Source organism: Nymphaea colorata, chromosome 3 (genome assembly GCF_008831285.2).
Source record: "Nymphaea colorata isolate Beijing-Zhang1983 chromosome 3, ASM883128v2, whole genome shotgun sequence".
In the NCBI taxonomy this organism is placed as follows: Eukaryota; Viridiplantae; Streptophyta; class Magnoliopsida; order Nymphaeales; family Nymphaeaceae; genus Nymphaea; species Nymphaea colorata.
Genome location: NC_045140.1, coordinates 510,512 through 529,390, shown reverse-complemented (window position 1 = coordinate 529,390; position 18,879 = coordinate 510,512). Strand labels below are relative to the sequence as shown.

At 42.3% G+C, this 18,879-nt stretch overlaps 1 protein-coding gene across 1 annotated transcript; it reads right to left on the bottom strand.

Annotated features, from left to right (window-relative positions):
• Nucleotides 1–8,543: 8,543 nt before the first annotated feature.
• On the bottom strand, nucleotides 8,544–18,544 carry LOC116249719 (2-isopropylmalate synthase 2, chloroplastic-like). Its single transcript, XM_031622939.2, has 12 exons — nucleotides 17,882–18,544; nucleotides 16,610–16,823; nucleotides 16,430–16,510; nucleotides 15,927–16,019; nucleotides 15,757–15,843; nucleotides 14,493–14,593; nucleotides 12,839–12,872; nucleotides 12,647–12,721; nucleotides 11,404–11,487; nucleotides 11,195–11,329; nucleotides 9,140–9,285; nucleotides 8,544–8,997 (listed from the first exon to the last, which is right to left on the bottom strand). The coding sequence occupies exons 1-12, from the start codon at nucleotides 18,379–18,381 to the stop codon at nucleotides 8,841–8,843; spliced, it is 1,707 nt and encodes a 568-aa protein (XP_031478799.1). The 5' UTR covers nucleotides 18,382–18,544; the 3' UTR covers nucleotides 8,544–8,840.
• Nucleotides 18,545–18,879: the final 335 nt, after the last annotated feature.

Sequence of the window (18,879 nt, the reverse complement as noted above, 5' to 3'; positions counted from 1 at the left end):
ATATATAGTTTAGAAAGGAAATTCTATGTTGTAGATGTTGTTGGATTGTTTAAAAAAATCTATCGTTAAAAAAAAAACATGTGAGCATTAATGACAGTGCCGCTTAATCTCGCTCTGCCTGCGTCACCGCCATTTTCACAAGACATTCTTACGTAATCTCATTTTTAGTTGTACTCAATCGCTCGTCATCTCAGCTACACTGGAGGATCCTCTGCCATGTTCTCGAGGACTCTGGCCTTCGAGTTTCCTTCCCTTCTTCAAGGGTGAACAATGATGCCATTTCCTCCTTTTACCTTGTTGTTGTCCTTGTTTTCCTTCTGTGTCTGATACAATGAACGAACTCGTAGTCAAGATTTCGCTTTCAAGGGAGTGACCGAGTATGATCCATGTTTTGATCTTCTTTGTTGGATATGTGGATCGTACGAACTCATAGTCAAGATTTCGCTTTCAAGAGAGTGACTGAGTATGATCCATGTTTTGATCTTCTTTGTTGGATATGTGGATCCTAGGGATATTGCTTGTTGAAGTTCTTTCGTCTTAATTTTCTTGTGGAAGGAAACAATCTAGAATGCTCATCGCAATAAGAATCCGATTCTTTTTGCTGTTGGCCATGTATTGCCACTTACGTAATTAGGTTCGAGTAGTTCTAAATTTCCTTTTTTTCTTCCGACTAGGTAGGTTGCATACTTGTAAGTGGTGATTCTCATATCGTGAAATTATTTATTCTTTTATATATGATTTCCTCTTCATTTTTTCTATTTGTCGGTTCCTATGTTCTCCTTGCTTGTTATTTTATGCTCTGCCAGGCCACGGCCCGGCCCAGCCACACCCGGCCAGTACACGGCCGGCCATGCCCAGCAAGGTCCGTCCAATCTAGCTCAGCCAGGTATGGTCCAAGCCACGGCCGACCAGGTCCGATCGGGCCAGGCCGGTCCGACCCTACCACAACAACCCAGCCCAGCCTAACCCAGCCGACAATGGCAGTCCAGCTCGGCCATGGCGTGGTCGAATCTCTCTGTCCAGGGACTGGAGACGACAAATTGCTCTGCTCCTGTTCAAGATATCTAGTCAGATTATGGCGATGGTGGCACCTGTCATGAACATGGCAATTGCAGTGGACAACAAAACTGATCGTTCGCGGAAGAAACTCTGGTAGTCAATTCGGATGCCTCGAGGGCTGAAGTTGGGCTTCTTGTACCTGCTTTTTAGAGTATTGGCATCTTTTCAGGCTTACTACGAAGACACAAGTACATACATGGACACTGCGGGCACATGACAACATACTATCAAAGATCTGATAGGTGAAACATAACTTTGACTCTTCATTTGCGGAATGAAGACCACTCTCGCATTAGGGGCCTCAACGGGCCAAAGCTCATAAATGGTGGTTGTGATATCGACCACGCCTTTATACGTGGTCAAGGTCTTTGGGCTTAGTTGGGTCTTTGGCAAAATAATCCACAGGGCTTTTGGACTATGTTGTGAAATAGGCCTTTAATCCTTTTCATGACCAAGTCAAGGGCTGGCGTGGTCAGTCGTGGCATGGCTAGCTGGCTACCGTGGGCGGCCGGGCATGGCTGCACTGTCATGGTAGGGTCTGGTGGGAATCTGGACAGAAATATGGCCAGCCATGGCCTGTACCATGCCAAATTGGATGGCCATGGTCTATCGTGTCCTGGACGAATCTGGCTAGGTGTGGCCGGCCATGGCGTACCTGGCCAGGCTGCCAGGCATGGTCGGGATGGGTTAACGTGGTCAGCTATGGCATGGCCGGGTTGGGTTGGGCTACCGTGGCAAGGCCTGGCCGACCATGGCCCAGCTAAACCCAACCAGGTCTGGTTGGCCGTGACCCCACCGGACAAGGCCAGGTATGGGCGGCCATGCCGGTCGTGGCCTGGAACGTACCTGGGCGACCCAGATTGAACAACCTTGGCCTGGCCGGACTAGGTTGGCCATGGCAGACCGTGTCTTGACCGGGCATAGCTGGATTGGGCCGTGGCCTCGCAGACCTGGCCGGGCCAGATTGGACGGCCAATGCCAGCCTTGTCCTAGCGAGACATGGCTAGGCATGGCCGGTCGTGGCCGGCTGTGTCCTAGCTAGGCGTGGCTGGTCCAGGCCGTGGCCTGGTGGACTTGGTCGAGTGTGGTTGTGCTAGTCTGTCGGCTGTTGGAAAACATGTTTCTATGATATCGACACCAAGTCGGGAGAGACTCCTAGCGATGTCGACCTTCTCCTTGTTGGTGATCATCATGCCGAGCAACTGCTCCCCATCGCAGTGTATAGTATCGAATATGAGAACGTAGTTGGGACCTCGGATGTGCGACGGTTAGCAGACCGATCGGGACTACCCAGCACTGCAGCAAACAATCATCGATTGGAAGGTAGAGGCACACAACTTCTAGTTTGGGGTGCCAACGATACGGTAGGACCCATTACAGATGCTAAAGTTAGGGTTTAGGACTAATGAAGCCATGGGAATCCGCTCGCTCTTTCTTTGCTCTACTGTTGGCATCTGCAGCTAAGTTGGATGATTTTGGTACTGATCAACAAGAGGGAACTGGGGTTGATGAAATGATGTCAGATGACTTAATCACTCAGCATCCCACTGCCTTGCTAGTTCTGGTTCTAAATCTAATTAGTGAACGGATCCTACCGTTAATCCAGTCGGAGGGATGCAAACGGGTCGAGTCTCGATATAATTAACTAAATTTCAGTTTGCAGTCGGACATCCAAACTCGATTTAGATTAAGGTAATTAGTTTTTTATACTACAGAAATTCTTTATGAGTTGTTAAAGAGATTTAGATGTTGGTCACAAAAAAAAAACCTAATCCAAATAGATTGGAATTTGCTCGCGTGGCCTGGCCAAGTTGGTTGGCCATGGCCGGCCATGTCTTGGATGAACCTGGTTGGGCGTGGCTTGCCCTAGCGGACTTGGCTGGCTGTGGCCAGCGGACCTGGCCTGGCGTGGTGGACCTAGCCGAGCTGGGCTGCCAGGCGTGACCGTGCTGGGCTGGGTCTGGCCGGCCGTGGCCTGGACAGTACTTGTCTGAGACAGATTGGACGGCCATGGCTTGGCTGGACATGGCCGATGTGGATGAGCCGGGTCGTGCCTTAGTGGACTTGGTCGGGCCAGATTGGAGGGACAATTCGGGTCTTAGCCTGGCCAGAATTAGTTGGGCATGGCCGGCCATGTCCTGGCTGGGTGTGGCCAGTTCCGGCCATGGCCTAGTGGACTTGGTAGGGCATGGACGCACTTGGCTGTCGGCCCATTGGAAAACTACCTTATATGATGTCCACACCAAGCCAGGAGAGCTGCCTAGCGATGTCGAGCTTCTCCTGGATGATCATGGTGGCGTCGGACGACTGCTCCCAAACGCGGTGGGTAGTATTAAATATGCGAACGTAGAACGAATCCGATATGTGTGATGGTTAGTAGACCGGCCGAGACTGCCCAGTGCAACAACAGACGATCTTCGGCCAAAAGGCAGAGACTGGAAACTATTGGTTTGGGGTTCCGACGATACAGTATGGCTTATTACGGATGCTAAAGTTAGAGTTTATGACTTATGAAACAATGAAAATATGTTCGCTTCTTCTCTACTCTGTTGTCAGCGGCTGCAGCCAAGTTAGATGATTTTCGCAGTCATCATCAGTGTGAGGGAACTGAAGGGGCTGATGAAATGATGTCAGCAGACTCAGTCACTTCGCACCCCGCTGCTGTGGATGGGCGTGGTCTGTCAGCAGGGCTAGGCATGGCCAAGATGGGCTGATGTGGCCGATCGTGGCGTGGCTAGGCTGGCGTGGCTAGGCTGTCGTGGCAGGGTCTGGCCGACAATGGCCCAGCCGGTCCTGGACGGGTCTGGCCTACCATCACCCGGCCAGACATGTCGGTTTTGGACAACCATGCCTGACCGTGGCCCAACCAGACTTGGTTGTTATTGGTTTGCCGTGTCCTGGCCGTGCTGGGCTGTCGGCCATCGGCAAACCAGCTTCTATGATGTCGAGCCCAACTTCTATGATGTTGAGCTTTTCCTTGCTGGTCATGGGAGGGCTGGGTGACTGGTCCTCATTATGGTGGACAATATTGAATATGCGAACCTTGTTGGGATTCAGGATGTGCGATGGTTAGTAGATCGGTCGGGACTGCCTAACAACAACAGACGATCTTCAGCCAAAAGGAAATTAAAGGGGCAATGAAAAGATGTCAGCGGACTCAGTCACTCAGCGTGACGTGGCCGACTAGGTTGGGCTGCCATGGCCCAATCGGTCATGCCCAGTACTGGCCTCCCGTGGCTTGGACCGGATCTACCCAAAGCCAGATTGGACAGCCAAGGCCTGGCCACCACACTAAGCATGGTTGGACCAGGGTAGGCATGGCCGGCCGTGACTCAGTTGGACATAGCCGGGTTTGGATGGCCAAGCCCGACCGTGCCCTGGCCGGTATTTGCCGGCAGTGGCATGGACGTACCTGGGCCAGAATTGCCGGACCTGGCTAGGCATGGCCGGTCGTGTAATGGCTTGGTGTGGCCCATCCAGGTCGTGGCGTAGCGGACCGAGAGAGCTGCATAGCGATGTTGAGCTTCTCCTTGCTGGTCATAGTGGTGCCAGGCAACTGCTCCCGATCGTGATAGATAATATCGAATATGCGAACGTAGTTGGGATCCGGGATGTCCGACGGGTAGTAGACCGACATGGACTACCCATCACAGCTGCGGACAATCCTCAGCCGGAAGGCAGAGACACACAACTTCTAGTTTGGGTTAACGACGATACGGTAGGATTCATTATGGATGCTAAAGTTTGGGTTTAGGACTAATGAAGCCATGGGAATCCGCTCAGTCCTCTACTCTGCTGTCAGTGGTTACAACCAAGTTGGAGGATTTTCGTACTTATCAGTGAGAGTGAACTGAAAGGGCGATGAAATTATGTGAGGGGACTCAATCCCGCCGCCAATCTACTTCGAGGGATGCAAACAGGGGTCGGGTCTCAATATAATTAACTAATTTTTGTTTGGAGTCGGTCATCCATACTTGATTTAGATTAAGGTAATTTAGTTTTTTATACCATAAAAATTTTTTATGAGTTGCTAAAGGGATTTTGGATGTTGGTCACAAAAAAAAAAAATTTGTTCCAAATAGATTGGTCACTAATCGGGATAGATTAGAATCTACGCACGTGGCCTGGCCGGCCTTGTCCAGGAAGGACCTCGCCAGGCCGGGCTGACATGGTCGACCATGGCCCGGCCTTGTCCCCGTCATGACCCACCGGACCTGGCTGGGTGTGGTGGGCCGTGGCATAGACCGTACCTGGCCAATGCCAGACTGGGCGGCCATGGCCTATACCATGCCTAGTGGGGCTAGATTGGACGGCCAAGGCCAGCCTTGGCATACCTGGCCAAGCGTGGTGAACCTATCTGGGCATGGCCTGGTGGACCGGGCTGAGCTGGGCGTGGCTTGGCGGACATGGCCGAGCTGGGTTGGGCTGCTGTCGTAGGGTTTGGCTGGCCGTGGCCCAATCGGACGTGGTCGGGTCTGGACGGACATGTCCTGGCCAGACCAGGCTAGGCATAGTCGACCATGTCCTGGCCGGGCGTGTTCGGTTTGGGCTGTGTCCTGGCCAGGCTTGGCCTGGCGGACCTGACCAGGCATGGCTGCGCCGTTTGGAAACTAGCTTCTATGTTGTCGACACCAAGCTAGGAGAGCTGTATAGCGATGTCGAGCTTCTTCTTGCTGGTCATGGTGGTGCTGGGCGATTGCTTCCCATACGAACGTAGTTGGGATCCAGAATGTGCGACAAGTAGTAGACCAGTTGGGATTGCCCAACACAGCAACTTACTATCCTCGGCCAGAATGCTGAGGTGCGCAACTTCTGGTTTGGGGTGCCAATGATACAATAGGACCTATTACAGATGCTGAAGTTATGGCTTAGAACTAATGAAGCCATAGGAATCTGTTCGCTCCTCCTCTGCTCTGTCGTGGGCGGCTGCAGCCAAGTTGGAGGATTTTCGTACTTACTAGTGAGAGGGAACTGAAGGGGGCGTTAAAATGATGTCAGCGGACTCAGTCACAGTTCTGGTTCCGAATCTAATTAGTGAAAGGATCTTGCCGCCAATCCAGTCGGAGGGATGCAAACGGGTCGAGTCTCGATATAATTAACTAAATTTGAGTTTGCCGTCGGATATCTAAACTCGATTTAGATTAAGGTAATTTAGTTTTTTATACCACATAAATTCCTCGTGAGCTCCTAAAGGGATTTGGATGTTGGTCGCAAAAAATACTGATCCAAATTGATTGGTCAAAGCACGGATCCAGATAGATTGGAATCCGCACCTAGGTTATTAATTTTTGACTCAAACCTAGATGAAATTCTACCAATTATTAATGATGATCCGTCCAGGTCGATGAAAGTTCTATGGTCAGTTTGATTTTTATAAAGCACTATTAATTTTAAGCTTGGGCATTAGGCTGGTACCTCATACTCAGCCCAATCGGGCCTGGGTTTGGGCCTGAAAAAGCTGTCTTAGGCTTACACAATAATGTATTGGGCCAGCTCAGGTCGGCCCAACGAGGCCCTATTCAGCTCGAGTTATTTTTTATATTGGTTTTATTTAATAATGATATATATTTTATTATTAAAAATAATTTTATATTTAAAATTTTTTATTTTATATTAAAAAAAATTAACTCTGCCGGATTGGGCTGGGCCCATGCTTGGGTTTCAAAAATTAAAGTTGCATATGCAAAACACTAGAGACCAGCAGTAGATTTGGTTAGCTTGTCGGTACACCGTAAATCCTACACCAACAGGGGTGATGCTTGCTAGCCTTGCATTCACCAGCGGGGCAAGCTGGACTGCACTCTCCGTCAAACCATCTCATTTGACTGCCACGAGTGGACCCTTTAAAATTCAATGAACAAAAATGTGAACAGATGTATAGCTGGAGGTAAAAAAATTGTACTGATTCTCATTCTCTGTCTCCCAAACGGCTTCCCATCTGGTTTTCTTCATTGAAATACATCATTTTTTCACATCTAAAACAGGAGTATCATACCAGTACCTTACACAAACCAGAAAAAGCGCAAGTAAATTTGATAAAGATGTCAATTCTCCCAGAAATAAATAACACTCAAACTGGTATAGGGGGAGGCAGGTTATTCCTAGATATACAGCCTAGTGCAGATCAATTCTACACAGTCAAATACACCAAATAAGCAACACCAATTCAACTAGTAGTACATTTAGGATGCCATCCAATAAACATTACAATGATGGGAGTGGAAATAACTTCTGACTTCAGAACAAAATTGTGTGCTAGACCACAACCTTACATCATTTTGTAAGATCCTACACATCGAATAATCAACATGCATGCTGGTTATACCTGCATGAAAAATGAAAAGACTATACTTCTCCTATAGGCTAGTGAGAAAATAAAAAAAGTAAGAGAAGTGATCCATCATTTTACCGGGAAAAACCTGTGTAGGAGAGGTGATTCATTCACATGCAACTTAAATCACAAGGCAGTTCTACGAGATAGAAAGCCGAACTGGCTCATGAAATGCACCCAAAAGCATGGGGATGCAAATTTGGTTCGGGTATGAGTATGGAGTTATGGGTACAGATACGACAACTTTAGAAAATGTAGATACGAAGGTACGGCAAGGTATATATATGTATATATGCAAAATAATCAAAAAAGTCAAAATGAAAGTAACATTTAAATAAACAAATGATATAAATTAAAAAAATATTCCATGTTAATGAACAATAACTTTAAAATCAAAATGAAAACTGAGTTGAAAAATTTTAAATAAAGTAAAATTAAGGAGTTTGAATCATTTTCGATATAAGAAGTACCCAAGTGTATCCAAGTACTCACTTTGGGTCAGGTACGGCAACATGAGTACGGGTATGACGACACAGGTACCAAAGTTTGCCCTTACGTACCTCCACATGTTCATGTATGAGAGAAGAAGCTATTGCAAGCTTAGATGATGCTGATTAAACAATTCATGATTTTGAGGAACAAAATGATCAACCTACTGAAAATTTGAAAGATATAACAGTTCCTAACTCTAAATAAGAAAATGATAAATGATCCACCACAACCATCAGTGCAGTCCCTGCCACCGCCACCTTCACCTCCAAAGGATGATAAAGAAGTGCTTAGTCAAACAGCTAAAGAAACGTGGAAGATTTTTGTTTCTTACTTAGATTAATGACTTTATATGTGAATTCTCGAGGAACCTTAGATACTTAAATTTATCATTGCGTGGTGTAAGGTCCAAGCGGTGAATTATGTGTGGTTGCTGTATGCCTATTAATTTTAGAGAACTGACTTAGAGTGACTCCAAATCAAGTCACGACCGGACCTACCTGAACCTGACTTCTAATTTTAGAAGAATAAGAAACTTAAACATCGAATTAGGAATATATTGATGCTATAATATCATATACAAAATGATAAAAAACTATATAAGATACAGAATTTCATTTACTAGACATAATATTCTCTAATGCCATGTATATCTCATAAAAACTCTTTACTCTAGAAAAGTTAACACCGTCTCTGGTATACCGCAATGCAATGGAAAATTTAGCTTGCAAATAGGTAATATTTTGAAATAATAGAACAATTTGCTACTGAATAATCAAATCTTTGTTGTTTGCTACAAGCATATCCTTAGGGTGGACATTCTACGGTCAGGCACATATCACATCTTGAACTTATGTGCCCACGAACAACAATCTCCTTAATGTGACCTTGACTCAATGACTTCGTTCTTCGTTTCAAACTGTTTTCACCCACTCAAATTTCCATTTTCAAGCATTCATTGTTAATCAACAAAAGCAAGCGATTCCTTCCCAACAATTTCTTGGCTGCTGTTCAATGTCTTTCTCGATGAAGCAGACTTGAAACCTAGCATCTTGTTCAGAGCACTCACATATGCCCGAACACTAGATACAACAACATCCATCTCGGCTCCTGAACCACTGAAAGAGAAACACAGTTTTCAGTCAATCTGAACATCGAACAAGAGTTAATTCCAGGAAGCAGAACAGTATTTTTCAGAAGTGAAAACATGCCAAATGCATTTAACAAAAGTCAACACCAGTTAGCAGATATCTCTCAAACCTGAAAGTGCGATGGATTGTTTCCCCATTTAAGGCATGTGTAGCCGTATGGCTGTTCTCCCCACGTATAACTACCCGTGTATGGGCTATTGCATCAATACCCTCGGTGACAGAATTTAGACTGTATTCTAGAAGTGTTACTGGCACCTTCAAAAACCAGAGATTAAGTTGATAATTGAGTCCAGCACCAAAATTTTAAAACAGAAAGCAGAAGCAGATCATCAAGCTCACATATACTTTGGGCACATTTACCAGAAACTCGCATATATTTACAAAGCATAGGTAAATGAACAAAGAGAAGTAAAACTAGGATTTTTGCTTGTCAAGCTCTGAAGAAGACAAGCATGATTCATATCCACCAAGTAAAAACATATCACTGTATAAATATAAATTCCTTTATTTCCCATCTGGTTTAATATATGTAACGTTCAGATGGACACAAGAATTATCAACATTTACCGAGAAAACACACTTCATAAATCTGAGAAATGCATGCCACCCACTTTATACGACACATGGAGCCCACCAAGGAAGACAACCCTACAAACACGACCCTCTGGTATATTTACTAGTTATCCTGAGCTCAAGTTGTTGAAGGCTGCTTACAGGTTACGTATGAGGAGAACTTGCCACCTAGGGGCAGAAAACATTGATTTAAAGCTAGATTTACACATGAGATATTGATTTACAGTTGAAGAAAGAGGGGATTTCAATTTATACCACCAAAGGTATAAAACTAGGCCTGGGCATATTGGGCTGGCCCGATGATCAAAACCCGAGCCTGGGCCTGACGAGGCTCGATTCAACTCGGTAAGTTTTTAATATTATTTTTATTTTACTAATAATATATATGTTATTATTAAAAATGTACTTTATATTCAAAAAATATTATTTTATATTTAAAAAAAATATTCTTCATTTTAACCAGCCCAAACCCAGGCCCGATCAGGCTGGGTACCAGGTATCCGTCCGGTACCCGGCCCAATGCCCACCTCTATATAAAACCTTCCACTTTTTACGATAGATTTCTACTGCTTTTAAAGATTGACTTCAAATAACCCCCAGCGACAAAGGTGCACATAGGTGAAGGAAAATAATCAACTGAAAATCATTTGTAAGTTGCAACTACCACAAAGAAAAGGCTTATTAGTAGGGGTCGCTCAGCCAAAACACCATTTAGCCGAGGCACATCAGAATGTTGCTCTGTGCACTGACAAATCAATATCAGTGCCAGCAGTGGAAATCTATGTACATGACAAATGCTTTAAAAGTAAAAAAAAGCTAGGAAAGATATGAAAGAAGCATAAATGGACTATGGTGAGCCCTCGTGGATGAGGTTAATGAGGATGATGTTATGCTCCCTGTTTTTGATCCTGCAAATGCTAGCGTAAGACCATATGGTTAGTTTTAGCAGAAAGACAAGAGCGAAACTAGGTGACAAGTCTTGTGGTAGAACACCCAGTGGCAGGTTGAGTGTTTCGGACTCAATCAAAAGTTTTTCCTCATACGGCTTCATGTTTTCAAAACAACGAGTCCCAAACATATGATCGGACAGGCAAAAAATGAAGTTGGGAGATGATTCTGTAATGCATGTAGTACCAACCTCATTCCATTTCTAGGATATGACAAATGCAATTATTTCTATAGAATCTGGATATAAAATACCCTCTTATAATCAGTTGAGAGGCAAAAGTCTTGATGCAAATGTCAAAAAGGTAAAAACATAATTGAGATTAAGTTGGAAATATACAGCCACAGGTGTGAGAAATCTCCAATAACAATACACAGCAAGAAGATAAAGAGAGAAGAAACGAAAGGCAAGAATGTCAGACGTTCCAATGTGGGAAACGGTGACGATATGTGCATAATGTGAACCTGAATTTTCTGCTTGCCAATAAAGTATTCTCATTTCTCTTGATGAAAAAGTTCTTATCTTATAACTATCTATTTTCACAAGAAATCAAATCCCATAAACAACAGAAAGTTCTTTTGGTGTATACAAAGAACATATTGTGATTGGGAATGGATCAAATAAAGGAAATAGTTTTGAGTCTACCTGTACAATGCTATCAATAGCTTTATATGTTGCATCTACAGGGCCTGTGCCAACTGCACATGCTACATGTCTTGCACCATCAGGTCCAACTAATTTAACAGTTCCTGTTGAAAGACCCAAGGTTCCACAAGTAACCTGCATTATAGAAATCATAAGCAACAAGCATCTTGTGATGGGAAAAGTACGGGATAAGATAAAATGTATTATACCTGTACATTCTCCAGAGACCAAATTGTTTGAGGCTGGAAGATTTTATCAGAAACTAATGCTTCTATATCTTCATCACTTAGATGCTGTAATTAACACAAGGGATTACTTTGACTAAGAAAAGAGAAAATGAGCATAATATCTAATAGCAAAATGATACAAAATCAAGGATAGTTGAACATGATCACTTTTTACCAACATAGAAAATGAACAAAATTCAAAAGAATTGTATTATATGCATGTTTGATCTTTCAATTCTTAAAACAACATACAATGCAAATAGAAAAAGCACATCTTTCAATCCTTAATGCCGGGAGGACCGGGAATAAGCCACGCCAACAATATAAACTGGTAGTTGAATGTTCTGATTCCAGGCACATATGCAAGTATGCTAAGAGAGTTCTGCTATCAGCAGAACACAAGTACCTGGTTTGGTACATTGGAAGAGAAAATGATCGATAGTCAGAGAACAGCCAGTAGCCTGTGTCTGTGTGTGTAGGAGTGACTGGAGTATTGCCAGCTAAACTATCTCTATTGAAATATGACAATCAAGATCCATAATTTTGTTTAATATTTTTTTAAATCTAACATCATAGCCATGTTTGCTATAGTCTGTTTCCCAAGGATAAATACTTGAACAATGTTTTCTTTTAATGCAGAATTATGATCTTTTGAGCTTCAAATATTGATGAATCTTTTAGGCACTTGATATGTAAGTATTTACAAAAACCTATATATGGTGCATGTAATCAAGTAATCTATGTAACAACCTAGTCAAAATCTTACCGAGTGTCCCAACTGCCAAAATAATATAAACCAGCAGGATAGTAAGAAGTCAAATATCCAGAACCACATAGTCTTTCTCAAAATCTCGGGGCTATTTCCAGACTACAATCCAGTATGGCAGTATCATTAAGGTAGCAACCCATGTTTCCTGGGCAAGTGGGCTCCTTGCCTTCATTTTGTCCATGCTCCTGTCTCAAATTGCATGCATCTTTCTGTCATGGTGACAAATCTGTTTGTATATTTTACATTTTGCAAATATGGTCCATTACTATATCTGTGCTTCATAAGCATCTCTATGTACACAAAATACTGACAAACACATTTTCCGTGCCCACACTTCCCTTAAGGTAGAGATGAGACAATAGAACTGATGAAAAAATTGGGGATAAATATCCAAATTGAACTCAACTGAAAGAATGAAGATAAAGATGCTAAAGAGTTGTCTCTTTTTGCACAAACCTTCTTCTTCTCAGCCATAGTTTTGAAACGCCAGAAGACATCATCCAATTCTTTCCCATCTAATTCTTTACCAAGCTGGGGAGGAAGTCCACAACTTATAAGTTCAAGATATACTAATTAACTGATCAAAACAACCTTCAAATGTGATAAGAGGAAGAAAGAAGATGGAAGTGAAAAAGATAACTTGCATACCTGTACAAGTTTAGACCTCAAAGCATGACGCCCACTATTCCAAAATTAAAACAAAAAGTGAAATTTTAGAAAAGCACACAAAGCAGCATTATAATGTGAAACAAGCTAGGCCAAACCAAAGCATAAAAACTGGCTGCTGTAGATATGTGGGAACAAAAAAGTTTGACAGCTCTATAAAGGGACAGTTTTGTTGAAGGATTGACAGGTCATTCAAAATCAAATTGAAAAGGTAATTTGAAGTTACTGTGAGCCCTTTTTAGCGCACAAATTGAACAACCAAACAAATGTTGGGGCTTCCAAGGTGTACATAGAGGCACAAGCAGTAAGCCAAGCAAAAGAGACCACACAAAAGTGCTGGATGCTCAACATGACTGTGCACAGACGGACACAAAGAGGGAGCATAACATGTAAACATTCAGACTCTTTTTCTTCAGTTTTTCTTTTTAACAAAATGAAACTACACCAAGGAAGCGAGACTTAGTTGCACTCCAGGGACAAAACCCCATCACTAGCACCCTCATCTCCAGCAGAGGATGGTGCCCATGAGATTTAGACTCGAAGTGCTTTGTGATAGCCAAAGCCCAACCACGTTGGGGTTACAAAATTCAGACACGAAAATTTATAAGTATATATGCTAACTGCTTATGTCTGTTCCTTCTGTTAATTTAGGAATCATGTACATCAAAAACAAATCACACGCCTCTTTACAAGGATAGAATGCAATAGTACTCAAAAGTTATTAGTCTTAACTTTTGATTAGTGAATAGAATAAATCATCTGCCACCTGGAGGTGCATAGTTTATAAAAGCCTGCAGGCTTGTCTAAATAGGATCAGAATCCAAAGGTGCCTCATTTAGCTAAATGGACACTAATATCATCATCCATAATTTCCCCGCACTAAAAGTGTATATGTCAACTGCTAATGAAACTTTTATCAATAAAAAAAGTATCTGTTTCACGAGGCTGGAGTCTGTCTAGGAATCGTGTCCATAAAAAAAAAAAACAAAAAGAGGAAAAAAAAAACCACTTTTAAGGACTATGCAAGACGTATCCATGCCACTCTTGCATTAAACGTGACAAAAGTATTATGTTTTAAGTTGTTAAACAACTAAACCATTTGCCACCTTTAGGTGCTTAGTTCATGGAAGCCTGCCTAGGTAACCTAGTCTGAGACTCTGAGTATGACCAAAATCCAGAAGTAAATCCACTAGCAAAATAGAAACTAATATCAACATCCATTACTTCCCCATTTTAATCTCTAAGTTCAGTGTTTTCTTGCTTCTGGAAAATCTTGTCTAGGAAAAGCAAGAATGACTTCAGATATCCAAGATACATGTGGATTCAACACAGTAGTATCTGATTTCTGAATTCATTAATTCATGAGCTATATCTCTACAAAGAGAATCTGCAAAGAAACTCGCAGTTATTAGAGAGCCATGGAACTTCATAATCATAAAATACTATGATGAGCAAGGTGGTAAGAGGAAAGTACATCGAATATAGCTATAAAGCAGAGAGGAGATTATAAGCCATGCAAATCAAATACATAGAACTATAGAAGAAAGACAACAGCACCCCTAATACTACAAAACGTTGTTAATTATTTATGTGTTCCATACCATAATAATTCAAAAAAAAAAGAAAAGAATTATACCTAAGCTTTCCCAAAACAATACCAGATTCATCAGATCGAGACAATCCAATGTCTTCAGGGGACATTATTTCATATGTACCTTTGTGTTTCAGCATTCCATCCTGTAAGCGGGCAAAGCAAAAAATAAGAATCTACTTTTATGAGTACCACTATGTGCCCCAATATGAAGATGACACAGATAATCAGACCTCGAATTGACAGATGCAAATGAAAGACGTGTGCGCATGTGCGAGAGAGAGAGAGACCTGACTTTTGTTTTGAACCTCATACAAGTGAATTTCTTGGCCCTTCAACATGAGAAACATAATTTTTAATTTCCAGATCTTCCAAATGGTTTCTAAAGTACATCCAGGTGTTCTAATGAACATGTAACTTCATGCAGCTCCAGTTATGGCTGTCAGATCTTCTTGTCCAGATTTTATTCACCTTGAGAACGGAGATGACAGGAGAGGAGATCTCCTTGATAGTACCAAGGCAGCCTCAAACTGTCTGGGCATGCCCTAGTCTCATTAAATCATTAATCAGGAATTCACAAGACATAAAAATACATGAGATGTTCCAACCATAGTCACAAATAACGTTTTGTAGTTTTAAATGGCGAGGTTTTTCTTACGTATAATACAACGAGCTTGAAAAAAACGGAAAAAAAATGGAAACAGTAAATTTTTAAAAATTTAAGAAAACTAAAAGTGGGGAAAATGAAATAAGTGAAAAACTAATAACACAAACATCAAAAAGATAAGTAGATTTGCAACAAATAAAAAATGAAAAATGAAAAAAAAAAACTGCTTGACATTAAAAAATGGAAAAAGTGAAAAAAATAAAAAAACACGAAAAGTAAAAAAAAAACACGTTTTCTGTGACTATGGGACTCACTTCCAAGTTCCAACATAACAAGAATGCCCCAGGTACACGTTGGGATTTTTTAACACAACATGACCCTCATTAGTTGGATCCGATCCACATCAAAATACAAACAGGACACATCCTTTCACTGGCCTAGGTAATACTGAAAATTGCCACACCCATATAGGTCAATGAACTAAGGGAATTGAGTAAAACTACTAACCAAATATACATGGATCCAGATCTAGCTTCTCTTGTAGACAAACACTTAATAAATTTAAGAAAAGAAATACAGAATCAAATTCAGTTTGATTCCACTCTGCGCTGCAGTATAAGTATAGCTCAAAGCCTGAAACCATAAATCCTACAAGTCAATAACTTAAGGCTTTAACTTGTGGTGCAAGGATTTTACACATGCCTGGTGAATTCCACTTTCATGAGTGAAAGCATTGGCCCCAACAATTGCCTTATGAGGTTGAACAGTCAGACCAGAATATTGCATAACCTGTACTGACACCACAGCAAAAATCTCATGTCATAGGAATCAGCATAATGAAATTCCCCTTTCCAGTATCTTTTTGAACATACCATCTTGCTAGCCATCATGATGTGTTTGGTGTTGATCCCAGTATAAAGTCCTCCCAACTGTTCTTTACCTCGGCATCTTAAAGTCATGACCACCTATGAGTAAGACCAACAGAAGCATAAACAAAAAAAGCAGCCAAGAGAAAACCTAAAGAGATCCACTTAGAAAAATGACTGCCCTAGAAATTCAATTATTTTTTCCGGTACGAAGAGATCCATCATTTTGAAAAGCAAAAAAGAAATGAAGATAGCATTCTTCCATTTACAATATCAGCATCTTTGCACCAAGCCATCAAGACAAATGCAAAGATCAAAAAAGTTCAAATCAGCAGCATATTATCACAAAAAGGACCTTCGTACAATGGTGAAAGTTCACAAGAAATAACCACTAAAGTGAACTTAGATGGCTGGATGTCAAGCCTTGCAAACATGGTTAATGAAATCCCAAGTACATAATTTGTATCATGCATCCGGTCGATATATATGCATATATCATTAAAACCCACCTCTTCAAGTGAAGCATTCCCAGCTCGTTCACCAATTCCATTAATAGTAACCTCTAATTGCCTTGCTCCAGCATAAGCACCCTAGATTGGGATAACTCAAGCTATTAGTTCAAAAGGAGCATCATATATTTCCACAATGAATTTAAGCCTTCTATCTGGCAACCACAAGAAACTGTGTACCGCTAAGGTGTTTGCTGTAGCCAGGCCAAGATCGTTATGGCAATGAGTAGAAATAATCACGTTCTCAATTGCAGGGGTGTTGCTCTTAATATCAGAGATCAGCTTTCCATATTCATTGGGCAAATTGTAGCCAACTGTGTCAGGAATGTTAAGGGTCGTTGCCCCAGCCTTGATGACCTCTCCAAGGACAAGATAAAGAAACTCCCTATCAGATCTGAACAGAAGGACACAACAGAAACACAAATCAACCACGAGCAGAAGACTATAGACACTGGATAAGGTGAAAATGAAATTAAAAGAAACAAACTCATCCTGTACCTTGGAATGCATGCATGTGCACGTGCATAGTCATGAAGCACATACAGACTTGCACACACATAACACATGTTCCATAGAAGACTTTTCAATCCCATTCACAAAGGTTTTTTACTAAGGTAGGTTTTTTTCCCTTAACTAATTGGGTGTGTTGTAGAACATAAACTTCTGCTTCTTCAGAAATTGAACAGATAAACCAAATCGTGAACTAATGGTTGAGAGAGATAGCATGACAGGAAAAGGTCAAGTTAATACAATCAAATGATTCTCCTTTTCCATTGCTTCGGTTGCAGGTCTCTGCGAACTCAGGTATCTGCAGTTTCATGGTCGAGCTATATTTTGGGGTGTTGGACCCTCCCGAAGGCTAAAGTGATCCGTTCCACATTATGAGATGACATGTTGACACAAGATCTGCAAAGGAGTTTGATTTATTTTTTCTAGCAAAGACTGTCCGTGTGAGGCTCAAGAGGGTTCATCGATGCATCTAATTTTGGAGCATATTTGTTTCAGAGTGTACTGAAGTGATGCTAATAGATACTTTGTTTAGCTGTTGAACGTGAACCCTTTGCCCATGACCTTTTTTTGGGCATCCAGAATTTAATTGTGGTAGATTTTGGATCTTCTTCTGGAGATGCTGGATCATAACTACCTGGTGAAAAACCTGAGACAAGGGTCATGCTTGAACTTTTCAAGAACGATGCCGTGTGGACTGTGGAGGCATCACTGATCATGTTCTCTCCGCTGAGAGCTCTTGTCATTAAAGAAAGACAGAAAACATATATGGCATTGCTATCTCCTATTCCTCATGATACACTGATTTGTTTCGTATTCTGTTATCGTATGTATAACCGACCAGCAGGCGAAATTTTACAGTTGTCATCAGTTCTAATGATTCGAAACGACAACCACGATCACAAATGACGGCATTTTATCTACATATAGTAAGAGGGAATTTACCTTCCCGCATCTTCGGTGCCAAACTCGACGTCCTCGCACCCAAGGCTCCTTGCGAAAGCGACCATATTCCTGGCGATGTCCACCACCTCCTCCCTCGACTTTTTGAGCTTGTACTTGAGGTGGATGTCGCTCGTAGCGATGAAGACATGGACGCGCGGGCGGAGAGCATGGCGGACGGCGTCCCAGGTTGCCTCGATGTCCGGCCTGTTGCAGCGCGCCAGGCCACAGATTACCGGAACGTAGCCATCGTCGGTGACTGCGTTCCCGACCTCACGGGCAATGGTTCGGACGGCTTCGAAATCATCCTTAGAGGCACTTGGGAAACCAGCTTCTATGACGTCGACGCGAAGCCGAGAGAGCTGCCTAGCAATGTCTAGCTTCTCCTTACTCGTCATGCAAGCACCGGGCGACTGCTCTCCATCTCGAAGGGTAGTATCTAATATGCGAACATAGTTAGGATTCAAAATATAGGATGGATAGTAGACCGGCCGAACCTGCATGATTCCCGGCGGAAAGGCGACGGTGGGCAGCTTCTGGTTTGGGGTGCCGCTGTGTGCAATTAAATTGGAGGATTTGTTTGGAGTGCCAACTGTTTACAGTCGGATGGAGGGAAAGGAGACAGGCTCGTCAGATGGAGGGAAAGGAGACAGGCTGAGCTTGTTTGAATGCTGAGAGAGAAAAAAATGGAAAAAAAGTTATTACAGCTTTTGGTTTGGGGTGCCGACAATCCTGTCGGCAGTCAAATTAAAAGATTTTTTTACTTAGCGGCTTCTTTGATGGATGGAGGGAGACAGAGACAGCTGAATGGAGTGAGAGAAAAAGGAATGAAAAAAAAAAAAGTTAGACTTCTTAATAATGAAAAGAACAAGAAGAAGAATAATTATGTTTGAATGCAAACAAAAGAAAAAAAATGATCAAAGGAGATCCAGATAGATTGAAATAGCACCCAAGATATTAATCCTGGACTCAAACCTACCTAGATGAAAATCTACCAATTA

Excerpts from the sequence above, each read along its gene's own strand:
- LOC116249719 (XM_031622939.2), bottom strand. The coding sequence starts at position 18,381 with ATGCAGGTTCGGCCGGTCTACTATCCATCCTATATTTTGAATCCTAAC. Across the intron at positions 9,286-11,194 it reads CTATTGATAGCATTGTACAG|GTGCCAGTAACACTTCTAGA; the intron begins GTAGACTCAAAA and ends TGGTTTTTGAAG. Across the intron at positions 8,998-9,139 it reads ACAATCCATCGCACTTTCAG|TGGTTCAGGAGCCGAGATGG; the intron begins GTTTGAGAGATA and ends TTTCTCTTTCAG.